The sequence below is a fragment of the Cetorhinus maximus genome, chromosome 24 (genome assembly GCF_964194155.1).
Source record: "Cetorhinus maximus chromosome 24, sCetMax3.hap1.1, whole genome shotgun sequence".
In the NCBI taxonomy this organism is placed as follows: Eukaryota; Metazoa; Chordata; class Chondrichthyes; order Lamniformes; family Cetorhinidae; genus Cetorhinus; species Cetorhinus maximus.
The window spans coordinates 30630155-30657361 of record NC_135902.1 but is presented as its reverse complement, the minus strand read 5'-3'; the positions used below and the strand labels follow the sequence as shown (position 1 = coordinate 30657361).

General features: G+C 40.7%; 1 protein-coding gene across 4 annotated transcripts in view; it reads right to left on the bottom strand.

Moving 5' to 3' along the window:
- LOC144699743 (uncharacterized) overlaps nucleotides 1–27207 on the bottom strand; it is a 124277-nt gene that overhangs the window by 17446 nt on the left and 79624 nt on the right. For 3 of the 4 annotated variants that reach the window (XM_078570934.1, XM_078570936.1, XM_078570937.1), the window contains exon 3: nucleotides 13132–13222. In XM_078570934.1, coding sequence (XP_078427060.1) covers nucleotides 13132–13222 — 91 coding nt within the window. Of the gene's footprint in view, nucleotides 1–12953; nucleotides 12973–13131; nucleotides 13223–27207 lie in introns of all 4 variants that reach the window. The other variant, XM_078570935.1, reaches the window with a different exon arrangement.

Sequence of the window (27207 nt, the reverse complement as noted above, 5' to 3'; positions counted from 1 at the left end):
GGCACCCTATGGCCCTAGGCTAGAGTCATGTTAACCCCCAGGGATGTGATATATATGCTCACTGCTGTGTGGAGACACCCCTGACATCCAAAACAGGTCTGTCTCAGCTGTGGGCCAAATAGTACCCACCACCTTGTGGGTGGGGGTGAGGGCTGAGTCAGGAGAGTCAAAGGCACTGGAGGCAGTTGGTGGTTTGTTTAATTGAGCTCCTTCCAGCAATTCCTGCAACCAAGTGCCAGACATAGGGGCTCCTGCTCTTCCTCTAGATTCCATGTAGCAGGCCAAGAGGGAGACACAGATACTACGCAAATCTGTTGCAAGGCATTTTGCATCACACCTGTGTCAATTTAATATTACGGAAAGTTAAGTTGTGGATCTATGGGGAGCGAATTAGTGTTGAGGTTTTCTTGTGTTATTACATCTCGGCTAGATAAGAGTTGTGGGAAAGTAAACCAAGTTGTAGCGTTCTGTCTCAGAGACGATGGCTGCAGAGATTGCTGTTTGAGATTTTACGAGGTGCAAAGACAAAGCACTGATTGCACTTTTTTGTGCAAAAACCTACAGGCTTCCTTTTTGGGCTAAGTTTTCTCTTGTGAATTAATTTTATTTCAAGTTTTAATTGTAGGCACTTCAGAAGTTTAAAGACAGACATGCAATACTTTTTAAAAAGCACATGCTATTTTTCTCTGCTTGTGTGGGGAAGAAGTAGATTTTTTCTTCTTACATGGATGAACAAAGAAAAGTACAGCACAGGAACAGGCCCTTTGGCCCTCCAAGCCTGCCCCGTCAACTAAAACATTTTGCACTTCCGGGGTCCGTATCCCTCCATTCCTATCCTATTCATGTATTTGTCAAGCTGCCTCTTAAACACCACTATCGTACTTGCTGAGTGAGTAAGGGAGACAGGCCAATAAGAGATGCAGCAGTGAGGACAAGAATCTGGAATGATTTAGCAAACTGGAGGAGACACTCTGTGTACAGATGGGCCAAATGATAATATCAGATTCTTAAATTTATGAAGCTGGGTAGTATTTCATCTACAGAGATCTAACTTTAATTAAATATGTATTAAAAATGATTCCAATGCCTTTGGATAATCAGTGAGTCCTAACCATCCATACATGAAAAACTCCTGTTAAAAGTTCATATAAAGAAGGGCAGAAACCAGCTCAGGAACGGACTTGTTTGATAGGTAGACGTAGAGAAGATGTTTCCCCTTGTGAGTAGCGGGGAGGAAGAGACCCCCCTAAGGGGGGGTCATCAATATAAGACAGTCACTAATAAATCCACTCGGGAATTTAGGAGAAACTTTTTTACCCAGAGAGCGGGGAGAATGTGGGACTCGCTCCCACAGGGAGTGGTCGAATGGCCTGTTTCTGTGCTGGGAAATTCAATATGATTTAGATATTGAGGTTAACATTTGATAAGCCCCAAAAACGGGTGTGGGCATCGTGAAGTGGGAATGCGGTGTCGGAGTTGGACGAGTTGAACGGAGACAGAACTGGGTAGTTTAGGTTGCGTCCTTGCTTCCTCTTCGTGCCCCTCAGCTGTTCGCTGTGTGGCTGGCGGCAAGGGCTGTGCCCTCATGGTGGGCAGGCTGTGCAAGTATGTAGAAGACCAGCACGAATCTTAGCACACGGTCCGCTGTGTGTTACAAGAATCCTTTAGATAGGTTGAGGCAGTGAAAATGCTGTCATGCACGTTGCCCACGTGCGTGGGTTCTGCACCGGAATAGTGAGCCACATGGTCAGTGGCTAGCCCTTGTCGCCCAGCAACCGCCTTCTGGTTCGCTGTGGCTGTTCAGATGTAGCTGGCACAGCAGACTGCCCGCAGGATGAAGGCATTGCAACTGCTGGCGGGATGCACTGCACGATTCGTTGCGTATGGTTCTGGTGGATCTGAGTTGACACGCATGGTCCACAACATGAAGTTCCTGCATTCAATAGCGCCCTGCACCCAGGGGAATGCCTGCAATCTCTTTGCGATGCCACCAGCTCACCCTGCCCGCTGGCCGGAGAGAATGAAAGGTTCTCATCTCTCTTCGAATCGAACGGCTCTGTGACCTCCCTGAAGTGACGATGGACGGCGAACTGGGGGATGCTGCCAATTACCCCAGCTCTAGCCCAGAAGGAGCCAAAAGTTCATGGCCACCGTAACCTTCATAGCCACTGGCAATGCCGTCCATGCCCTGCTCTAAGGTTGCACTTATGGCCGTTTTCAGGGAGGGTGTCCTTAGTGAAACAGAGACCTCTTGCACATTTTTCCTTGCTGAGGTTCCGGGAAGGAAATTGCTCCCTGAACACCCTGGGTGGATAGGACCTCCTGTTGAGAGCTGTTCTCGCCCCTCCCTCTTCCAGCATTTTGTCCTGCTCTGCATGGCCTGTTCATTCTGCTTTATTCCAAAGGCAATGCCGACGTTTGTGCGCTTCAAGCTTTTGGTGTTTTTCTTCCTGAGTTTGTAATTTTGTGGGAGTAGTTTCAGTATTTCAAGCTTTAAAGCCAACAAAAGAGAAATGTAATAAATGAAAGTAAATTTTCACATTATGAACCTGGAGTCATGGTTACTGGCCAGAATCATGATTCCAAGATATTTTGATAAATGCATGTGAATTTTAATCCCGGTATGAATTCACACAAGAATGGGGTGGGTTTTTTTTTTAAAAAATGTTTGATAGTACAAATTGAAATTCAGTTTAGAGGCTTTTACAAAAGTTAAAACTTCTGTTTGGGAACCATTAGAGTTCTTGCTCTGAAATTAGCTGGGAAAAAGGAATTGGGTTAAAGCCTCTTTGTTCAGGACAGAACAGGTTGAACTGCTTCATCAGTATTTGTTTCTTGATTTTAAAAAAGATTTGGGTGGGGTGGGGGGGGGGGGGGGGGGGGGGGGGGAAGAGTAATTCATTGGAATTTTGAAGCATTTGAAGGAATTATTTAAAATACGGAGCAGAATGTTCGGCTACAAGAATGGTTCCAGGGGTGAGAAACTTCAGTTACGTAGATTAGAGGGGTTGCGACTGTAGTCCTTGGAGAGAAGGCGGCCAAGGAGGAGATTTGATAGAGATGCTCAAAATGTGGAAAGGGCTGGGCAGAGTAGATAGGGAGAAGCCGTTCCCACAAATAAAAGAATCAAAAACCAGAGGGCGCAGGTTTTAAAAGTGATTTGCAAAAAGCAGCAAATGTGACATGAGAAAAAACTTTCACAGCGAGTGGTTTAGGCCTAGAAGTGTGGTGTAGACAGATTCAATTGAAGCATTCAAGAGGGCATTAGATGATTACTTGAATAGAAACAATGTGCAGGGGTACAGGGAAAAGGCAGGGCAATGGCACTAGGTCATAAGGCTCATTTGGAGAGCCAGTGCAGACAGGAGCCAAATGGCCTCCTTCTGTGCTGTTAAAATTCTGAGACTCAAATCTGAGAAAGTTGTAGGGAAAAATATATCACAGGAGTTTGAAAACAAATAAGGTCTAACGAGAGATTCCAGTATTTTGTGTGTTGGGAAAAACTGTTCAAACTCTAGCCACAGCATACAGCAATGTCTTTGATCTGCTCATTTCAAGAGAGTGGGTATAGTGGTGAAAACACAACCATAAAAGGGCATTCATACCACCCTCTTTAAAAGTAGCAGGAATGGTGCATAGGTGACCAGGTGATAGAGTGCAAGGGTGGGTGTGTTTGAACCACTGTACAAAAGGACCCTATAGCATAGTGGACAAGGCGAGCCATATGGTGTATGGAGTACAGTTGCCCAAGCAGGTAAACCTATTCCGCATTAACCAGATGAAGTTAGCAACATCTAAAACCAAGGCACTGCACCAACAGGAAGCTTGTGCATGGTGGGTCAAATGGTGTCAATAGTGCAAGAATGTGAGGAGCCCCTACAAATCTAGGAGTGCTGAGGGTGAAAATGGTGGTGACCGTGTAAAATGATGCAAATGCAAAACCAGTCACTGGTAAACAGGTCTCTTGCAGCATAAGGTGGCAAACAGATGGCCAGAACAACCACTGGAGGGAAGGAACCAGCATTTTTAATCAAATGCCTTTGAAGAGAGCAGGGAGCAAGTCAGGCTCAAAACCCACAATGCCTACTCCTTTTGGCATAAGATCTCTCGCATATACAGGAGAGGGGAAGTGAGAATCACAAGTGATTATCATGAAGTTGTGGTTAAGAGGGGAATAATAAACATTTGCCCCAAGAATGTATGCTTGTCAAATCAATGTAGAATGGGGAAAACCATTTTGCATGCGGTGCTACTCATATACAGAAGAAAGGTTTACGTCCAAGGTAATATTCTGGGGAGGGAAAAATGTCCAAGGCTGCAAGTAAGGAGAGTCAGGGATATGGAGATTATGAAAGGGTGAGTATTACTGGCAACACCAGGGGAGTCACCAAGGCATTTTGTTGGAAGCAATTTGCAACTCAAGGGCAGGCATCCATTTATGTGTGCGAGGATAAAGATCAGGAACTGCATGTTCATCCTGCTACTTGAACAAAAGTGCAGGGCATCCAGGCAACACTGCCAAGGAAGCTCTCAGTCTTTCCTCTCAGTCTTTCCTCTCAAATAATAATGAGCAATGCTCCAGAAATACTCCAGGCCCAAAGAACTGACTAGCTCTTATACCCACATGAATGGTACTATAACATGATGTGCACCATGGAGTTAGTGCCAGTGATGATTAATTTAGCAGGAATGGGACTACCCCCATGGTGTAAACATAAAACCAAGCATTGCAAAATTGAATGCTGCATCAAGTTTCAGGGAATGAACCAGCAGAGTGAGAGAGGATGTACGTGCTCATCTGATGAGGGTTCAGGGAATCAAATTAAATCTCATTCGTGGGCAGGTACGACATAACACGATTAACGACAAAATATATTTGACACTGGGACAACACCCAAATAGTTCAGATTTAGTGACTTTAGACAAAGTGGTAAATACTGTTAGATATAAAAGGAAAATATTAAATGGGATGAATGATGTGGAACAGAATGAATTAGAGGAAGATCAAGCCATCACCTTCATTTGCAAGATGTGGTGGTGGGGTGGCGGGGGTGGGTGGGGGTCAGAATTGGAAAACATGCCTACCCTACTGCATGAATGAAATTAGAGGAGGATAAAAATGCCTCTGTGGAGGCTGAAGGTGATACTTGCACAATTTATAGTTCTTGGTTGGTGGAACAGGTCCATGAGAACATCCAGAGCACTGTGGAAGGAAGGTTGCCCTCCTGGGTTACTGAAGCATCTTAGGGCTATGGCAACTTACCAAATGACCACTGATGTCTATAAAATAAGAGGACTCAAGCAGGTACACCCAGTGAAATACGAGTGCCAGCTGGGGAACTGCAGCACAGGCATGTTAGGGTTGGTTTTGTATTATCCTGGCTTAAAGGAAGAGAAGCCTAATGATCTTTTTAAGAGTTGAAAACACTGTTGCAGAGAATCAGGGTCACGTGTCGTATTATAACCAATGCCCTAGATACACAGCACGAGTGGATGGGATCACTTGGATTTGTCTGGGTGTACTTTGAAAGGGATAAAAAGATACTTTTGTTTGCCCGTATGAGGTAACTGAAAATGCAGCATGGACATCCCAGTTCACTTGGGATCAGGAAGGGATCCAATTGCACGGTCATAGTGATGGCAGGGAAAAAGTTTCCAACACATGGCACATAAAAGAAGGAGGGGGGGGGGGAGAAATATTGTATTACAACCACAGCAGGAATACCAGTATGAGGATTTTTTCTGTCCTGCGTAGGATGGAATGTTTTGCTTTACCCCAGCTCAGCCATTTAGACTGGGTATGCAGGCATTACCCAATGTTTGTGCTCATGGATTGGTGAATATTACTGAAGGGCAGAATAAGGGGAATGGATTAGATTTGCAAGTATAGTAGTGTTCATAAGCAAAATTATATACTTAAGGGTAGTTGTGGTAAGAGATTTTGATATTTCTTATATTTGTAGTTATGCTGCAAAGCATTAATATCCTTTGTATTTCTGATCGTAAGTAAAATGCAACCCAGTTGTGGTGTGGATCAGCATGTGGAGCTCACCAACTGGTAGGAACATTGGAGTGAGGATATCAGGACAAAAGGGAGAAGAATTCTGACCAAAGGCATCATCACTGGGGCTCATATTGGACATTTTAAAAAGACAGTTTTGACAGAGCAAGGACAAACACCAACATTGAACTAGTTAGGCAATTAGTTCAATGTTTACTCATTTTTTAAAAAACCTTGTTTAACTAGTTGGCTTTTTGTGCCCAGATATACAAAAATGGGACAGTTGTGAATCCCAATCCGGCTGAAGTAAAATGTTTATGAAATGACCAAGGTAAGACTGCTAATTTAAAGTTACATGTTGAAATTCCAAGTGACCTCAAATAAAATAATTCCCTTAATTAGTTTAAGCACAACTGTAGTTTAAAAATAAAGCAAATTAATATACAAATGAACAAGGTCATAGTCACGTACAGAACAGGGATTTAAAAAAAATACAGAGGAATGATCTGATTAAACAACTAGCAAAATGCACAAGAACGTCAGTAGTTTTAAAGTGATCCGTTCCCTACTGTAATTAGCAACTTGAACCACCCAAATAATGAATAAATTGTACAAAAGACTTCCTTCAGATCTTCAGAAGGAATAAACAGCACATGCCCATTTGTTTATTCCAAAGCCAAATCCTCATATTGGAGCTGTATTAATGTGGAAAATTTGTTTAAAGCAGTTTTTGTGTTGCGTTAGGTTATTTAATGTCACAGTGCTTTGAATACTGTTTCTATACAATTTAAAATCTTGGTCTTTGGACTGAATAAGTATCTCTAATAACATGTGAACCATTAGATTTGCAACCAGATGACAAGGCAGATGCCAATTGACTTTGTTGGCATTAAAACTCACTGACGTGGGAAGTCCAATTATAGGAACAGAAACACTAAATAATAGTTCAAGCTAGATAAAGGTTTTGATAACTAAACACGTTTCAGACTCAAAAAGTTACTTACAATTACTCACATTGTAAAACCAGCCAGCCAATACAAATACAGGTCTGCATAAAGCCAAATTGGTTACCCGAAGTGACTCTGGCATTTGGCCAGATGAATATCTGAATTTTACTCAATTAAAACATTTCAGATTTGGACTGGCGTATCCATTTTTTCGGAGCAATGTGGTAAGAGTAACATTTTGGAACAGCAAGCAAAGCTGCGATTGTCAAATTTGATGGATGCAGCTTCCATTGGCCTCAAAACAGAATTTAAAAAGGAAAAAATCCATGGAAGATGTGAAAGGTTCAGAGGTATGTTCAAGCTCATGGGTCCAGAGATTAGGATTTCTGAGAATGGAACTGGGTTGTCAAGAGAAATTCAACAGATTCAGTACTTCCAACCATTCTTTCCCTCCCACTGGACAACATTTTTGAGGGCATGTCCAGAGGAATCCCCAGACTTCCCTGGTCCTCCTGCATGACCAGTGGCAATTATGCCACACATTATGAACCCTACAATTCCTTACTGAAAGGACCATTGATTCTAGAGATTAACTTCCATTTAAATAGACAAATCAACATGGAGCATCTAGAAAGACATTATAGGGCCTGCAGATCTTTGACCGCTTTCATTCTACTAGCCTGATGGATGGGCGTCAACACCACTTGTGTGATAAGGTGCCACACAAAAGATGAATGCACAAGGTAAAATCACAAGGTTTTAGGGGTAATATATGAGTTTGGACAGAGGATTGTCAAACCAACAGAAAGCAGAGAATCGGGTTAAATAGTTCTTTTTCTGGATGGATTACCTGAATACTTAAATGATCCTCAGGCTGGATCATAATTCCAGATGGGCAGGCAGAAGTTCCACTGTTGGCATTTCTATACCTTGTTTTTACGATGTCCATTATTTCACAATTTTCTAACCTGTCCTTCTGCTGTTCAAGGTTTTACAGCCAGATACATGCAGGATATTTGCTCAGGGTATTTATTTTGGATGTTTAATGGTTTAATTTTTTGTTGAAATCATGGAAACGTCAGTATTAATATATCTACGCTACAGCAATAAGTTAATTTGAACTAAATACATTTGAAAACAGTAGAACCTGAAATAATTATTGAATCCAGTTTAAAAAACATGCAGAAATCAGCCCATTTTCAGCTTTAACTTGAAATCTGGCTAAAATGTCCAAATTATTTATTTATTTTAAAAATGCATTTAATTGCCTTGGTGCCAATTGAGGTTTAGTAATCTTTCAAAAAGGGAATTTACAAAAGGACTGTTCATGGTCCTTAATGAATAAAAGGCAAATCCCATAAATCTCAACATGAAGCTCTTGCAAGTCATCTTTCAAAATTGCAGAACTGCTGTACTGTCAGCGTCAGTAGTAGAAAATTAATGTTTAAAGCCTTCTTTCATTAACACAACTAATCTATTCAGCAAACTAAATAGATAACTATTTTTCAGAGCTGCATGTGTCTCTAAAGAAAAAAAAAAGTTCTCCACTTTTTTTTTTGCGCTTCTGACTTGGATATCCCCTTGCACTTTGGTCAAATAAACCACCCTCCCAGCGCATGATGGCAGGCCTACTCCTGCTGTTTACAAAATTATGCATGTTGGTTAAAATGTCATTTCACACCTGCTTTTAATAAATTGCGCTTTTACTAGCACCCAAGTAACATTCCTGCTAATTTTAAATAGCAGAATAAAATTAAGACCGCTTCTAGGAGTTTTAGAAATTACTGAATACCAACTGTAGCTTCCTGGTGCACATATACCCAATTATTCTCTGGCAAATAAGTTTAGATTGTCAAATTAACTTGGGTCACTAAGATGGTAAAGCTATGGGATTCTAAAGTGAAGACTAAATACAAGATTGGGGATTAACTCAGGAAACCCCAGAATCCATACTTTGTGCCCCAAATTTAATCAGAATGGTCTTCAGGTTGTGCAGCTCTTATGTTGATCCTGGGGAAGGCAAGAGCTGGCTGATGCCAGACTTTGCACTGCCACAATTTCTGTGGCAGCTCTTTTCACAAAGAAGTTGTTCCGCCAGCATTTAGGATCTAAAATAGGAATACCCAAATAGTCAGAAGCTGGAATTAATGAAGTTGATTGCTTGACTGGTTTCACTTGCAGCAGATTGGGGGAGCAAAAAGTGACATAGACAGAAGGGAAAATGGAAGACATGCATCTTTGTGGAGGTAGCAACTGCAGAATGGATGGAAATGGAGGTTATTTATAATTCAGGAATACCAAACAGCCAAGTATATTATTTCAAAAAGTTAACTTGAAAGGTGAGTGAACTTAAGCAAATGGCCCGAGTTTGCTCACTAGTCCACTTGAAGACAAGTGGAACCCCTTTAAAAAGGCATCATACTGAACAAGTTTGTTAGGTACATACTAAGGATCAGCAAAGCACAGAAAACTGGCCACAATTGGATTAACAAATTAAATTGGAAACATTGGAAAGTAATAACTCAATAAAGAACAAAAAAAGGTACATAAGTGAATAAAAGAACATTTTAGGGTCAGGTACCAAAAAATAAGGAAGCAACGAACTAGCAAACATGGTACAAATTTTCATGAGGGGTATCAAAGCGGACAAGCAGCTGCAAACCTATTTGCTTTACTTCAGTCCCGGGATAATCAAGAGAGTTAACCTGTATGACAATTCAGCTAGACAGCCAAAAATCAGAATGGGATAGATCTTCCCAAAAAAGCCTCCAAAAATATTTTTTTTTGTAGAAGTGGCATTCCACATGCATTGTACAAAAAGTTTGAAAATGTGACTTACCCAAATTTTCAAAAAGTACCTGACATAGTTCCACATGATTAGCCAGGCAATTAAGCTGACAAGTGGTAGTGCTTGAGGGTAAAACTAGAGGATGGATCGCAATAGATTCAAAGATGGAAAGCATCAGGAAGTGGGAACAGCAGACATGTGTTTGCATTATTTTTTATATTTGTTCATGAGACTGTGGGTATTGCTGGCCAGGCCAGCATTTACTTTACTTGAGTTGGTGAAGGTGAGCTGCCTTCTTGAACCACTGCAGTCTGTGTATTATCGGAACACCCGGTGCTGTTAAGGGATTTGCAGGATTTTGACCCAGTGACTGTGAAGAATTGGAAATATTGTTCCTAGTCAGGAAGGTGTGCAGCTTGGAGAACTTGCAGGTGGTGGTGTTCCCATGCATCTGCTGCCCTTGTCCTTCTGGGTGGTAGAAGCCACAGGTTTGAACAGTGCTGTCAAAGGTACCTTGGTGAGTTGCTGTACAGCATTTTATAGATGGCACACACTGCTGCCATTGAGTCAGTGGTGGAGGGAGTGAATACTGAAGGTGATGGATGGGGTGCCAATCAAGCAAGCTGAAGTGTTGTTGGAGCTGCACACATCCAGGCAAGTGGAGTGTATTCCATCACACTTCTGACTTGTGCCTTGTAGATGGTGGACAGGCTTTGGCAGTGAGTAATTCACCACAAAATTCCCAGCCTGACCTGCTCTTGTAACTACAGTATATATGGCTAGTCCAGTTCAGTTTCTGGTCAATGGTACACCCCCTCCCACCCCACCGATCCCAAGGATGATGTTAATAGTGGGGGATTCAGCAATGGTAATGCCATTGAACATCAAGACATTTTTAGGGATGTTACATTATGGCAAGTGGGGGAATTAGGTAATAAGGATCAGTCACCCAAAACAATGCAACTTGGTCAAATCTGCAGCCACTACAAAATTAGGAACAGTTAGCTCCGAAGACATATCTTGGGAACTACAAAAATTGTATTGGACATATTTGTAAGCAGAGCAATAGCAGATTAAACTCATTCAAATTTAGTTCATAGTTGCACACAAATGCATAGACAGTTCAACACAACTAATGAGCTGAGTTGAAAAGAGTTAAGGGTTTTCTGTTAAACATTGAATCTACCTAGCCATTGTGGAACAGCAATCAATAAAGCAAATACATTTGGGAGTACAAGTCAAATTTGTGCTAAAGCTAGTGTTCTGTTCAGATTACTGTACACCTTCCATAATATGTCCAATTCTGGGTCACCAAGGTCAAGGGGGAGATGGTGACATAATGATCATGTCACTTAACTATTAATCTGAAGGCCCAGGCTAAGTCCTGGACACATGGGCTCAAATCCCACCACGGCACCTAGTGGAATTTAGATTCAGTTAATAAATCTGGAATATACAGCTATTTCATGGTGACCATGAAACTCAATTGTTGTAAAGACCCATCTAGTTCACTAATGCCTTTTGGGGAAGGAAATCTGCCATCCTTACCCAGTATGGCCTACATGGGACTCCAGACCCACAGCAATGTCATTGACCCTTAACTGCCCTCAAGTGCTCCATTCAGGGGCAATCAGGGACAAGCAACAAATGCCGACTTTGCCAGTGACACCCATATCCCAAGAATAAAGAAAAAAAAATCTTCCAGATAGAACAGTGAAGGTAAAAAATCCTTGGATAATTCAAGAAACAATTGATAATCAATTCTGGAAGCTTATGGCACAAATGAAAACATGCGAAAGTCCTCATCCACAACGATCACGGAGAGCAAAAAACACTAATAACTGACACCTGAGGCCCCATGCAGCATGCTACATATCTGCTCGTGTTAGTTCAGCACTCAATCTATGTGCATACAGAATGGCCATATCTTGAGATTTATACAGACAGTAAGTGGACTTGGTGCAAATGGAACTTTGAGTGACTTCTATATTATGCTGCATTATTAGATCTGCATTTTTATTATGCAGGAGGTGTAATTTAATCTACAACTGAACTACAAAAGATAAAACAAATTTCATCTATTCAGCACAAATGTGGTAAAATTAATTTTGCTGGAATGCCAATTTTAAAATAAGGAGTTTGGTCACAATCCCTTCATAAAACAAAGTGAAAAGGCAAAATATTACATGAAGGAGAGATTGTGCAAGGTGTGCAAGGAGAGCAAGACTAGAATAAGGGAAAATTATAACTGAAGGAAAAATGGGCACTCCTCAGTACTCCAACTTTGCTGCTTCATAAATTAAGTCACTCCTGTTAGTAATTCTCTTCCGTAAGTTTCATCTTGTCATTTTCCTTTCCCTCTTTTTAAATAAAAGGGGAAAATCTGAAGTTCCATTAAGCACACGTCAACCTAAAACACCTCCAGCATGGTGAACATGAGAACTAAAAATCGGCAAGAGTATTCATTCCTCACCTTACAATATATATTGGTGCCCTTCAGCTTCCCATTAAAAGCATTGTGCACACACAACTAGCAAAATCTGAATGCCAATTATAGCTAGGGTCATTGCAAACTTAAGAGGTCATGATTTAGTCAGTTATTTGTGAAAAACCCAACCATAAAAAAAGATAGGTAACCAAGCTTGTAAAGGTCTATTCAGTTCAGGTGGTTAAAACAATAAAGTTTCAAATTGGAAACTTCTAATAAATCAACTTGCAGATCACAAAAAAAGAAATTCAGTTTTTTGTCATAATTTTTTATCCCGGCATAACTGAGTGCAACTCGATTTATTTTACATTTCCTATCATCCAACTTGTACTGCTTTCTTGATCAAGTACAAAAGAGGTGGGCAAAAACATTAGCTGGAATGGATAGTTATTAACAAATCTAGCTTTGTATCTACAAGTTTTTCCACATACCCGTTTTGGCAGTCCTCTTGCTGAACAGGCTACACACCCACCAATCGCCCGTGGATAGCGTTTCATAAAAAAAACTGCCTGCACATGTCACAGATTACTCACAATTGAAGTCTTTACATGGGTTATGTAACATCCAAGAGCTATGGGTCCTGACAAAAAAAAGTTGTTCCCTAAATATCTACTTCACAACTTGGTATCACCCTGGTGCAAAGCAATGCAGCAAGAAACTTGGTCCATCATGGACCAACTTAATAAACATTTATTAGTTCCATACTGAAAAGCAACTTCAAATACTCACCTCCACTGTAAAAGTTTCACTGAAAGGAAAGATCAAACAAATAAACTCCCGGTATTTTAACTAAAGGTGGTTGGGGAAGGGAGCAAGGCAACTGAGGAAAAATCATGCACAACTTAAAATTTGATTGAGCTTAAAATTTGAATTGAGCTCAAGTTGCAATTTGGTCTGGTAAACATACCGTTGTTCTGCCTCCAGCTCTTCTCTGGTCAGTGTTTTTTCGTAGTTGCTGCCTCGAATCTTGCCTGGACGGTACTCATCAACTAGGTCATCTGAAAAAAAAGACATTAATAAAATGAAGGGTGCAAGGATTACATGTACTGAAAGTCAATGTAGCCAAGTCAATGCAGGCCTTTAGGGCTGGGGCTGGTCAGGCAACTACATATTAATGCATGTAGCACAGTCCTTTAACAATAAATAAAATGGAAATAAAGACAACAGGTAGAATATTGATAATACATGAAAATTACTATTTGTCATGGAATGTGGGCATCACTGACAAATCCAGCATTTGTTGCCCCACCCCCAGTTACCCTTGAGCCTAGAGGCTTGCTAGGCCATTTCAGAGGGCAGTTAAGAGTCAACCATTTGCTGTAGGTCTGGAGTCACATGTGGACCAGACCAGGTAAGGATGGTATAATTTGCTTCCCTAACTGTCATTAGTGAACTAGATCAGTTTTTATGACAATGGTAGTTTCATGGTCACCACCACTGTGACTAGTTATCAACTCCAGATTTTGTTAATTGAATTTAAATTCCACCAGCTGCCTTGGTGGGATTTGAACCCAAGGCTTTACCCTGGGCCTCTGGATTAGTGGTAAAATTGCTGAACTACTATGTCCCCAAATCATCTTGAGTCTTGCCTGTTAGAAAAAAATCTTCCAAAATTTGAAACTGCTTGATTGACTGAACTACATGCATATTTACCAAACCATCCCATTTTAAGTACACCATAATTAGCACAAGATTTTTGTTTAAACAAAATATGTCTCCTGATGTACTAAAGTATCCTGATATATTTTGGATTTAAATTGTGCATTAGTGACATTTTAACCTCAGCACTTTAAAATCCATTCACAAATCATAGCAGCACTGACAAGGCCAGCATTTATCGCTGATCACTAATTGCCCTTGAAGTGAAGGAGGGCCATCATCTTGTATACAACTGGAGCAGCTTGCTATTTCAGAGGGCAGTTAAGAGCCAAGCACATTGCTGGGGATCTGGAGTCACAAAGCCAGACTGGGTTAAGGATGACAGATTTCCTTCCCCAACTTTTGAGCAGCAATTCAATACTTTCATGATCACCATAACTATAAACTAGCTTTATTCCAAGTTTGAATTAATTGATTTGGACTCCCTAGCCATGGTGGGATTTGAACTTTTATACCCAGGTCACTAGCCCAGGCTCTGGATTACTAGTCCAGTAACAGCCACTATGCTGCCATCTCCTTTACTTCATTGAAACACGTACATGCATTAGCAACTGAAATTATTGGTGCAGATATTGCCCTTGTCTCATTATTTTAGTACAACCAAAATGTTATAAACACTTCGGTGTAGGTTTTTCAATCAATATGACTTTAATGCTGGTGGAGCACCTCTGGTTTAAAACCACTGGCTCCCAAACCATGGGTCATGACCCCAAAATGAAGTCACAAGCAGCAAATGGGGTTGCAAGAAATAAAATCACATTAATCTCCCATCCCCTCGTATTATCCTGGTAGTGGGAAATAACCGACCACAAAGTGAACTCGGCATTGGACAATTTGATTAGCTATGGAAGCTCTGATCAGGAATGCTGTTACATCAGTACATGTTTACATAAGAAAACTCAGGTTTCCCACAGCAGCACAAGGGAGGCAAATGCAGGCTGGTCACTGAGGGCCCGCGACTGTTTTTGGATTTAGTGACAATCTAGAACATGCAAACTTCAATAATTATATGCTTCATTTTGTTGACGTCTAATGTCACACTAATTCAAGTATTAAAATTGGGTCATATTGGAAAATAGTTTGGGAACCGCAGGTTTAAATGTTTGTGTTTCCTTAACTGAAGTTTTATTAACCTGAAGGTCTGGGCTGTTGGCAGCACATCACTATTCTTGTTGTGATTCCTGCTTCTAATAATTTCTGTGAGACGATTTTGCTTTTCAATGTTTAAGATTTGTAGATGAGAATCCTAGAAATTTCTGGACTGTAACATGGTATTTGCAACGTAATTTAGTGTTTGATTTTGATTAAGTTTAATGGTACAATTGGGGAAGACGATGCACAAATTAGTCAAAAGCAAAATACTGCGGATGCTGGAAATCTGAAGTGAAAACCAAAAATGCTAGAAAAACTCAGGTCTGACAGCGTCTGTAGTGAGAGAGAAACAGAGTTAACATTCGAGTCTGTATGACCCTTCCTCAGAGCAAATTAGTCAAGTTCTAAGCTTGAAATTTAGTAAGAACCTGAAACTGTTGGGAATGAGAAAATGTCATTTCTTTTTTTCCCCCCCTAGTTCAGTCCTTTGCTACAACCTGCAACGAACAAAAAAACAAACAGAAAATGCTGTCACTCAACATCCAGGAATATAATTTCTAAACTATTAGCCAAATTGCAGATATTTTCTAAAATTAGGCAAACAGTATGAAGAATTGGAGAATAATGGTCTGAAATTTTCTTTATTGGATCAACTCTTAAAAAAAAAACACACACCTGAAGCCAATTTTATCCCTCTGTTCCTTCCTCCACCACCCCCCACAATGACCAGGGAAGTAAAGGTTAAAGTAAAAAAGTAGGTAGTTTGACAAAGCCAAAGTATTGGTCAATATAAATTTTGGCTTGTTGGCTGTCCATTTAATCCCAATAGGCAAACCCAGCAGTGGGCAAAGACAGACCAACAAACAACCCAAATTTCATGAATGTTGCAAGGCAAGTTCAAACTGGTTTTCAGATTACATGCTTAAGGGGAGGAGTAAAACTAATTTTCAGCAAAATTGTACGAGCCAGATGACAGAGGAAAATATATGTACGTTGTTATGCCCCAGCAGCTGGTAAAGCTGAGTGAGCTATTTAAAAATCCCAAAGGGGAAGCTTAAACAACTGTCATAACCTATATTTTAAAGTAGTATGTTTGAGATGCAGCTCTAAATTCAGGAATCAGACCACCAGTTCAAGGAGTTTTTATATCAACTTACATGAGACATTTATTAATTTACACAAGTTAAAAATACACATGGCTACAAATTATCAAAAGTTAAATTCCCAAACTAATCCCCATTATGGCAACAACAACCTACAGACTAAGCAGACACCAGGCAAAAGCATTTTCACCTTAAATTCAAAATGAGGTTCCTTTCACTTTGGTTCCTTTGCTGACATTGTTAGGCTTACAGGCTCTGATCTTACATTGCCTCTGCCCTGCACACAAAACTGCTATTGGTTATATCCAGCACATCTCATTGAATGTAAATTCTCATTGTATCACCAGCCCCTTTGAGCTCCACCTCTAACAATAAAACCCCTTTCATAATACCAAATTTTATTAGTAATATAAACATTGCTTGGTCTCTGCTAGCTAGGTGTCAGATTTCACTCCTTCTTGAATGGTCTATTCAACAAAATGCAAATGCACTCTACCTCTCTTACATCTCAAAACTAGCATACAAAGCACTCAGGCTAGCTGGCTTTAATCCAATTAAGACACCCACAGACTAAACCCTTTTAAAAAATAATTTCCAATAATACTAATGTAGTAATAGCTTCATGACTTCCTCTCCCTATCAAAAAATGAACTGTCATAATTCTAAAAGACTGCTTCATTTTAATAACCCATCTGACTGACTTCTCCTATACTTATTACACGATTATATTACCAGATGCATGCATTAGCATAATATACACACACGTCGTTAGTATCAGAAATCGGTGTCCAGGTATTTTTTTTTTTTTTTTAAATGTCCAATTTTCCTTTAAGCTTCAAGCTCTTGGTAACACATTTGCGAACAGATTTTCTCTTCCAGCAATATGTATAACCTGTAGATTAAAACGTTTGTAATAGACTCCATCTGAAAAGCCTTGCACTTTTCTCTCAATTTGTCCAAAATTTTCCAAGGGTTATGGTCTGCATAAACAATGGTTTCTGATGAATTGTTTGCAACAAACTTCAAAATTCTGCAATGCTAACACCAAATCCAAAGCCTCTTTTGAAATCATTGAATATCTTCTCTTTTGTACATTCAGCTTCCATGAAAAATACCCCATTGGTTTTTCAATTCCAGTGTCATCATCTTGTAAAGGTGGAGCCCCAGTGCCTATATCACTTGCGTCAATGGCCATCTTGAATTGCTTGGCATAATTGGGTATTGCCAAAACTTGTCATAGTTAAGAGTTTTCAAACTGTTGAATGACTTGTGACATGTGTCCATTGAAACTTCTGGCTCTTTGACAGTTCAGTCAGTGGAGCAACCACTTAGCTAAAATTTGGTACAAACCTCTGGTAAAAACCACTCATGCCCAGAAAATCTTAACTTCACACTTTGTTGTAGGCACTGGGAAATCCATGATAGCCTTGGCTTTAGCATCTCTTGGAGCCAACTTGCCATACCCAATGGTATGGCCTAGATACGCAACTTGCACTTTTGCAAGTTCACTTTTAGCCAAGTTCATCAAATTAGCTTCTTGGAATCCAGAGAATAATCCTTCCAGATGCTGTAAATGCTCCTCCCATGTAAGACTGAAAACTATTAGTTCATCAATATAAACAGCACAATTGCTTAGGCCTGCAATTACTTTGTCAGTCTTTTGAAATGTCACAGGAGCATTCTTCATATCAAATGGCATGACTTTAAACTGATACAATCCACTTGGCATAACAAGTGCTGATATCTCCTTTGATCTCTGATAACAGTACCTGCTAATATCCTTTTAACAAGTCGATCTGAGATAAATTTCGATTGTCCCACATTCTCAATGCAGTCTTCCAACTGTGGTATGGGATATGAATCTGTTTTAGTCACTGCATTCGCCTTTTGATTGTCTGTGTTCCATCCAGTATCAGTAGAATAGGTGAACTCCAGTTACTGCAACTGGGCTCAATGATATCATTTTGAAGCAAGAAATCATTTTTTTGTACTTGTGATAACTTTGCTGGATTTAATCTATAAGGATGTTGCCTTATTGAAGATGGTATTTCTATACATACATCATGTATAGCTAAATGTGTCTTTTCCAACTTATTTCCACAAATAGGCTTGTGTGACTGCAATTTTACACTTGCTTGGAAGATAACTATTTCATTCAAATTTTCAAACACACTCTCATTATCCAATTTGATTAGTGGAAAAAATCAATTAGAATCCTGCACTTCTTTCTCATCATCCACCAACACCAATACCTCTGTTCTTTTTCCTTAAAGTACTTAAGCATATTCATATGACACACCCTTTGCTTCTTTCTTCTATCTAGAGTATTAAATAATTCACTTCACGCAATTTTTCAATCCTGTAAGGTCCACTAAACCTTGCATTTAATTAATCACTTAGTACAGTAACAACTCTCTCTCCAGAAACAAACTGAGCTGTCACTTTGTCTGCCTTCATTTTCATTACTTGCCGTGATATATTTAAATGTTCCTTAGCCAACTCATGCTCTGTTCAATCTTTCCCTGAAATTTGATATGTAACCAGGGAGAATCATTTGAATTTTGACTCGATTTCTCATGAATCAATTTTAGTGGTCCCCTTACCTCATGACCATAACCCTCTACTTTTAAAAATAATTTCCAATAATATTATACACATTAATAGCTTCATGACAATATCTATGCCAACCTGGCTACTTAAAATTATTTTGCCTTGACTAGCCATGACTCAGGAATTTCTAACCTTCAGAAACCAGCAGGGGCCTTATCTTTAAAGAGGTGCTAATACCCTCTGTGACTGAATCAAATTCCAAAGAAATGCACCAACCCCCTTTTGACATTTCTAAAGGAAGAGCTCTGGCCAATGCAGACAGCATGTCTGCAAAGGATTAAATACCTCAAGATTCCAGACCTGGGAAAATACATCCTTTGTCCAACACCCAGTAGTAGTGGTGGATGACTTCCCAGGCCAACTGAACCTGTAATATTGCTGTGTGGAACTGAACCCAGATGCTAAAATGGTACTCTGCCTAACAGGTAGCAGCAGAGCGAGCTCTGTCCAGGGCAAGTGCCTGGCCCTCATCTACACTGAACTACAGCAACATTGGAACTTCTGTATCTGTGCCTTCAAGGCTAATTCATTTATGTGCTTTCTTCCATCATGGAGGCCCTTGTTTCTGGGATGACAGATGACCCTGCAACAGTTTCAGCCTACTAGCCTCTGAAGGAATATGCCAGTGGACTTTAATTCTGGACTCAATGAGAAACCAAAACTTATTTTTATGGTGGTCTTGCCCTGTACCCCTTTCTTTCCTTTATCCCTCTTATTGTATGAGTGTAAAAAAAGGGTGGATGTTGCAAAACCATGCATGCAAAATATACCAATCCTCTTATTTTACCTTAGAATTTGTTGCGGGGTTAGTAGTAGAGAATTGGATAGCTGCAAAACTGAAGCGTTGGGGAAAATACACCACCACTTATAAAACAGGGGAAATCAAAAGCCAAAAATACCTGCTTACAGACAGGCAGTGAATGGAGAAATTAAGGCTGTATAAATTAAATTAACCCCCCCTATCTGTAACAAAATGCATAACGTGTTCATTATATGTAGGAAAGTTAATTATCTGAGCCTAGTTATCAGCTGAAACCTGACTGTCCAGTGTTAGCTGAAGGGAAGCGAAGAGCAGAGAAGGATGAAGCTCAGTTCAGAGTCAGGGTTAGCTTGGAAAATTGCAGCCAGGAATACAAGAAATATGGGGCATATCAAAACAAAAATTTACATTGGCTCAAAAGACCCAAGGGAGGCACATTGGAAATTAGCCTCGTGCTTGTAGGTAAGCCCAGGGTGCAAGAGCCAAAATGTCCATTTGCGACAGTAAAGACCCCAAAATGTTCAACGGAGGTGGGTTAAGACAATGAAAAAGATAGAATTCTATCTTTCAGTGCTTTTGAAGTTATGTAAAAACTACACAACTGGGGAGGGGTATTAACAAAGTCATTTTAGAAAGATCCTCAAGCACTGAAACCATGAACACTGCAGCATATATTAGACTCAGGAAAGTAGGCCAAGATCAGGTCAGCCATGATCTTGTTGAATGACAGAGCAGGCTTGAGGGGCTGAATGGCCTACACCAGCTCATTTTTAATGTTACATTCACAAAAGCTCTTTTGTACAAGAATTGTTACTGAACTACTGCATGTACAAATTCCCTGGTACAAGTTATATCAAAGAGGATCCAATTTAATTTGAAAACCAAACAAAAGCAACAGTCAAATTGCATTTCCTGTTGAATTGCAGCCAGTCACCAAATGACCAGCAGTTACATGGCCTTAATTAATTAAAAAGGGAGCAGCTCGAATTGCTGACCGCTCACAACAAACCAGAAAGCTTTTTGTCATGGTCCGGAAGACATCCGGAAGGTAATGCACTGTACTGTGATTAAATGATGCAAGGCAAAACCTATCTGTAGCAGTAACCCAATTGTATTGTGCTTAGCCCAAATCATTCGGTATTAAAGCTTCAACAAATGTGTACCTCATTATTACAGCATTATAAATTTATTTAACACTGATTTTGCATACTGCCATAATTTTATTACATATACTGCATTCCATGCTTGGGTTCAACTGGCAGTTAAATAAAAATCAGACATCAGGTGACCAAATCTTATTTACCACCATTAACCCGTTAAGAACTGCAGTAATGCCATATTCAAAATAATGGTGGTGGTGTTGCTGGAAAGGACAGCATTTACTGCCCATCCCCAAATTGCCCTCAAGGAGGAAGTGGTGAGCTGCTTTCTTGAACCACTGCAGTCTGTGGTGTAGGTACACCCAGAGGTGTGGTCAGGGAGGGGTTTCCAGGATTCTGACCCGCCAACAGTAAAGGGACGGCAATAAATTTAAGTCAGGATGACGAGTGGCTTGCAGGGGAATTTCCAGGTGGTGGTGCTCCCATGGATCTGCTGCCCTTGTCCTTCTAGATGGTAGTAGTTGTGGGTTTGGAAGGTGCTGTTAAAAAAGGAGGAATCTTGGTGAATTCCTGCAGTGCCTCTTGCAGATGGTACACACTGCTGCCACTGTGCATCAGTGGTGGAGGGAGCAAATGTTTGTGGATAGGATGCCAATCCAGCAGGCTGCTGTGTCCTGGATGGTGTCAAGCATCTTGCATTGTTAGAGTGGCAAGTGGAGAGTATTCCATCACACGGCTGACTTGCACTTGGTAGATGGAGAACAGGTTTGAGAGTCAGGTGGTGAGTTACTCACTACAGGGTTCCTATTCTTTGACCTGCTTGTAGCCATTGTACATGTATGGAGAGTCCAGTTCAGTTTCTGGTCAATGGTAACCCCCAAATGTTGATAGTGGAGGTTTCAGTGATGGTAATGCCATTGGACATCAAGGGGCAATAGTTAGATTCTCCCTTGGAGATGGTCATTGCCTGATACTTGTGTGGCATGAATGTTACTTGCCATTGTCAGCCCAAGCCTGGGTTTGTCAAGGTCTAGCTGGATTTGGACATGGACTGCTTCAGTATCCAAGGGGTTGTGAATGGTGCTGAACCCTGTGCAGTGAACGTCCCCACTTCTGACCTTATGATGGAAGGAAGGTCATTGATGAAGCAGCTGAAGATGCTGGGCCTAGGACACTACCCTGAGGAACGCCTGCAGTGATGTCCTGGAGCTGAGATGACTGACCTCCAACAACCACAACCATCTTCCTTTGTGCTACGTATGACTCCAACCAAATGGAGAGTTCCCCCTGCCAATTCCCATCGACTCCAGTTTTGCTAGGGCTCCTTGGTGCCACACTCGGTCAAAAGCAGCCTCTCTCCCCTCCGGAGTTGAGCTCTTTTGTCCATGTTTGAACCAAAGCTGTATCTACCCTTTTTCCAATGCAGGGGTAGGGAAACAGAATGGGACTAGGAGGCTAAAAAGTGGGGCTAAATAAATGAAATTAGGAAACACTAAAAAAAAAGGCATTAGAGATTTAGATCTCTGCCAACTGCAACGGATGCTAGATCACTTGTTAATTTTAAATTTGAGATAGATTTTTGTTAACTTGATTTGGGTCAAAGGGCGGGTATGAGGAGTTTGGCCAGAGATCAGCTACAAACTCAGAGGAGGAATAAACATACTAGAGGGGCCAAAAAGTAGTGTATTTGTTATTTTGCTCCAATAGCCATAAAAATAACTAGATAGAAGAGCAAATCTTGTGTTACCATGCACGTGTAAAAACAAAAAAGACCAACAGGTCAGCTTTTTAAAATAGGATCTCCATTGGAATTAATCATGTTTCACTTTTCCCTCCCCTCACAAAAGACTGCCAGTGCTACCCAAATCAAAATTTTATCAATGGGCTTAAAAGGCCATTAGCAGCAGAAATTTACTTGCCTCTTAAAAGATTGGCATGAACGGTTTAGGGGAGAAGATTACCACAGGAACAGGTGATATTATACTATTCAAAAGTTATTAGAAACCATTAACCAGAAAAAAAGGTGCCCGGTGCACATGAATGAGGAGCGAACAATTGCTGTTTCAGCAGAGAAAAAAAAAATGAATAGATTAGAACTTCCTGTGTTTTAGTCTAAAAAACATTGCAATCATTTTATCTGTGAGGGAGGAGGACATGCTTCCGTTAATTTATTCAAAACAACTCTTAAAAACAGCAGCATTTGCATTTTACAAACACCATTCCAACACAAGAACCAAAAATGTCTGTCTGTGGAATATTATACATGTATGTTTTATTAGCCACTCACATGCCTGCCACAACCACAATCCTGACCAAACCGTAATGAGGAAATGCTGTCATATTTTGCAAATATATAGTGTTGCTTTAGGGCAGTCGTTCCGAAACAACATCTCAAACGTCTTTCATGAAAATGCCAAATCTCAACCCCCCCCCCCTCCTTTATTTTCCAGGGATTTTCTCCCTTAGATTATGTTATAAAAGCAATGACCTTGGAAATAAAGTTTTTAATGACACTTCTTAGAGAGAATTAATGTAATAAATAATTGTATTACACTGTTACATTTAATTACATTATGAGAACAGCAACACTGTTCCAGGATTTCACTTTCGTAACTCACTGATTAAGCTTCGACTCGTGTCCTTACATTTCTGGTTTTCAGCCACTTGTCCATTATTTTACACCATAATTAAAATAAAAAACAATGCAAACAAGCAAATAAATGGAACATTTCACTCATCCCACTACAGCAGAACAACACTAGCAACAGTGTCTGAGTACTGACCAACTGAAGGACTGTACTGCAGCTACACAGGCCTTGGCTCTGGTCCTCAAGGCACTATACAGTTGTGTTATGGAACGTATTCGCTCATTTGGTGAGCACCAAACCGACAGCTGTTTAAATAATGCAAATAAAAACCAAATAGCTTAGTTGTGCTGGTGTTGCTTTTATTCAGCTTACATTTGTAAATTTTCTTTACTTCATTCATGGGATGTGGGCATCACTGGCTAGGCCAACATTTATTTCCCATTCTCTAATTGCCCTCGAGGTGATGGTGAGCTGCCTTCTTGAACCACTGCAATCCATGTGGTCTAGGTGCACCCAGTGCTGTTAAGGACTTTCAGGATTTTGACCCAGTGACAACTGAAGGAATGGCGATATAGTTCCAAGTCAGGTGGCGATTTCTTGCAGATAGTCCTGCTGCCACTTGAGTTGGAGGAGGGGGGAGTGAATGTTCCAGTTTTGGCCAGGACTCCTTGATGCCATAGTCAAATGCTGCCTTGATGTCAAGAGCAGTCACTCTCAACTCACCAGCCTTGGTTCAAACATGGACAAAGAGTTGAATACCAACGAGGTCAGGAGCAGAGTGACCCTGGGTGGAGCCCAAACAGTGTCAGTGAGCAGGTTATTGTAGAGCAAGTACTACCAGATAGCACTGTTGTTGACCACTTCCATCACTTTACTGACGATTGAGTAAACTGATGGGGTGGTAATTGGCTGTGTTGGATTTGTCCTGCTTTGTGTACAGGACATACCTAGGCAATTTTCCACATTGGATAGATGCCAGTGTTGTAGCTGTACTGGAACAGCTTGGCTAGGGACACCAAGTTCTGGAGCACAAGCCTTCAAACATATTGCAGAATCCTTTGCAGTAGCCAGTGCCTTCAGCTGTTTGATATCATGGAGTGAACTGAATTGGCCGAAGACTGGCATCTGTGATGCTGGGGAACCTCCGGAGATGGTCAATTATTACATTCATTTATTTGTACATGTGTCAAATTAATTGAGTCCACCGTGTCTGCAGACACTTTTGCTTCAGCCATTACAGAATATTTCCTTGAGAACCCCCCCTGAAACATTTCACTCAAACCACAGTTTGGGAACCACTGTTTTCAAGATCTGTGCTTATTCTGGCTTTCACCCCAGGAGCCAGAATTCAGATCAGACTAAAGATTGATGAGGTGAAATCTGTTGTGAATTAAATGTTTGTCAATTTCATTCCAATTCCTATTGCACCACAGGTCTTACTAGGAGCTTATTGGAGGAGCTCATTCAAGAATACAGGATGACCAGTGTGGGAAGTGGGAATGAAAAAAGATGGGGAAAGAATTGTTGGAGAACAGGGCTCGTTTCAACTTCGTGACGCAAGGAAAATCAAAATCAAATTGAGCCAGCAATTTAATTGGATTTGCTTTCCTTCTGGATTATTTTAGTTCAAAGTTATTCACTGATGTACAATTCGTCTGTGATAATAGACAATGTCTTTTGATTCAGTTTATTGCTTCAATTTGCTGGAGAATGTGGTCTTTTTATTGCTCAAAAATTTGTGGCAGTAATGTACTAGACATTTGTATCCAAAATTACTGGGCTGAGGATTCCCAATATTGCTTGTAGCGGACATGTGGAGAATATAATGTCCATAGCAGATGTGCCAGCACAGAAACCCTACTGTGCTTCAGGGTATATCTTTACCTTATTTTCATAGATTTCATTTGACAGAGTCAGCAGAGCAGGACTCAAGATTTTGGGGGAAATTGGCTATCCAAAGCTCCTCATTCTCATCCTCTCCTTCATGACAATGTGCACTGCACAATATCATTTGATAGCTTCACTTCCAACTGTTTGAGTGAAGAATGGAGTGACAGTGTTCTAGCAACAACAACCCCCCACACACAACCTGTTTGGCATCTTCACCATGCTCCTAACCTTTGCCTTCCCTGCAGATATGGAAGGAGTCTACTTGAACACTAGGTCAGATAGCAAGCTCTACAATCCAGATTGAAATTCAAAGACACATTTGTGTCCTGATTACAGGACACCACGCTAATGCTGTACTAGTCAAGCACATGGAAATTGAACTATAAAAACTCAGACCATCTCTCCCATGCCTGTAACTCAGAAGCATAAACAATTGTGGCCCTGGGACAAGGTATCACATCTCTGCCCCTGGTCACACTAAACACACCTCCCCTCCACCACCCCCCTAAAAACTGGGGGTGGTTAGCAAATTGTTATCCTGAGTCCATGATGACAGGCAATCTGTCTCAACCCAGAACTTGACAGGCACAGGGAAAGCAGCTACCACCTTTGGCAGACTCAAATGTGCATGGGACATCATCAAGTTGACCCTAATACCCATGTTCAGTACTTGCTGTATGGCTGTGAAAGATGGACAACTTAAAGCGATCAAGATGAACAATGTCTGTGATACATTACAAGTAGATCCTGGCAGGTGACCATCAATACAGCAGTCTCCTCAAAGGAAGGGCTCCTAAGTTTGTTAGTACTCAAGGTGGCTCCATTGGCTCGAGCACATCTGCAAGATGGAAGACTATCATGTACCTAAGGATGGTGTATTTTTATATGGTGGTGAGGTAGCCAGAGCTGAATGATCAGAGGTACACCCAAAGCTCTGTTTCAAGGATGCTTGCAAGCATGACGAGGCCTAGACATTAATTGTCCAGTGACTCCCAATTACGACAGAGGAAAATGGCAACATCTGTGGGCTTGTGTGCACCCCCAGTAACTAAGCAGACATCAATGCCAAGAACAACCCAAAACACCACTCCATTTTAGAATCTGCCTCTGAAGGATTGGCCTCTTCAGCCAAAGGTGTGTCATATGAAGACATCTCATCCAAAATAGATTCTTGCTGCACATTCATTATCTTTTGTAGATAGAACAATGCCAGAAAAGGATGCCCCAATGGCTCAGTTCAATAAGTATAACAGGCAACATGCTCGATGAAATGACAACTTCAATCTCTGCTACTTTAGCAAATCTTAGTCAGAAGATGATCATGCTCACATCATATGCCTATGAGGAGACAATGGGCATTTTTGCTTTTAATAAAGAATGGCATATGGACAATTTCCTTCTCAACCCAAGATGGAATCCAGGGAGTCAGGTGACCTTGAGATTTCCACACAAATCTAACTCATGGTCTCTGGAAAGTCATTAAAAATGTAAAGGTCACGGATGAAGTACCCACCCCTTGAAAAGGCATTCTGGATATGAAGTTACTTATGAATTTATAGCTCCATCGTCTGGATATTTACAGCAAGTCAAATTCAATGATGCCCCACAGACTTGGTTTGAGAGCTCAAACCCTAAGTTATGGAGAAGCCAGGTTTATCACAAGCAGGTCTGAACAGCCACCGTTCATTTTCCATTGTGTAACCATGGCTCCTATGATCCACACAGAGAATAGTGTTAATGTGGTTACATGCTCAAAACTGCCTAGCGATAACGTTACTTCAGGGGTAGTCTGGAGATCAAACAGGACACGAGAGACTACGCCAGAAAGACAACAAAACCCTGCCTATTACAAAACAGTCTTCCCTGGGAGAGGGAGGGAGATTAATTTGTCTTCACCTGCAAGATGTGTCTGTACAAAGCTTGGCCACAACTTCATAGGGAAGTTATCTTCAAAAGAACCACGTGAAAAAACCGAGGCCTGCAACACTTGCATCTTAAAAGGCCTGTTAGCACATTGTGTTTTCTTGTTATTCTGTTAATAACCTAAACACGTGTCATGAGCCATCTTGTGTGTCTGTATGTTTGTTACATTGAGTTTACATTCCAAGTGTTGAGAGAATTAATGTTTATCTTTTGATTTAAAGATGCCAAAAAGACAGTTGTGTGTCTATCCTTTAAAGT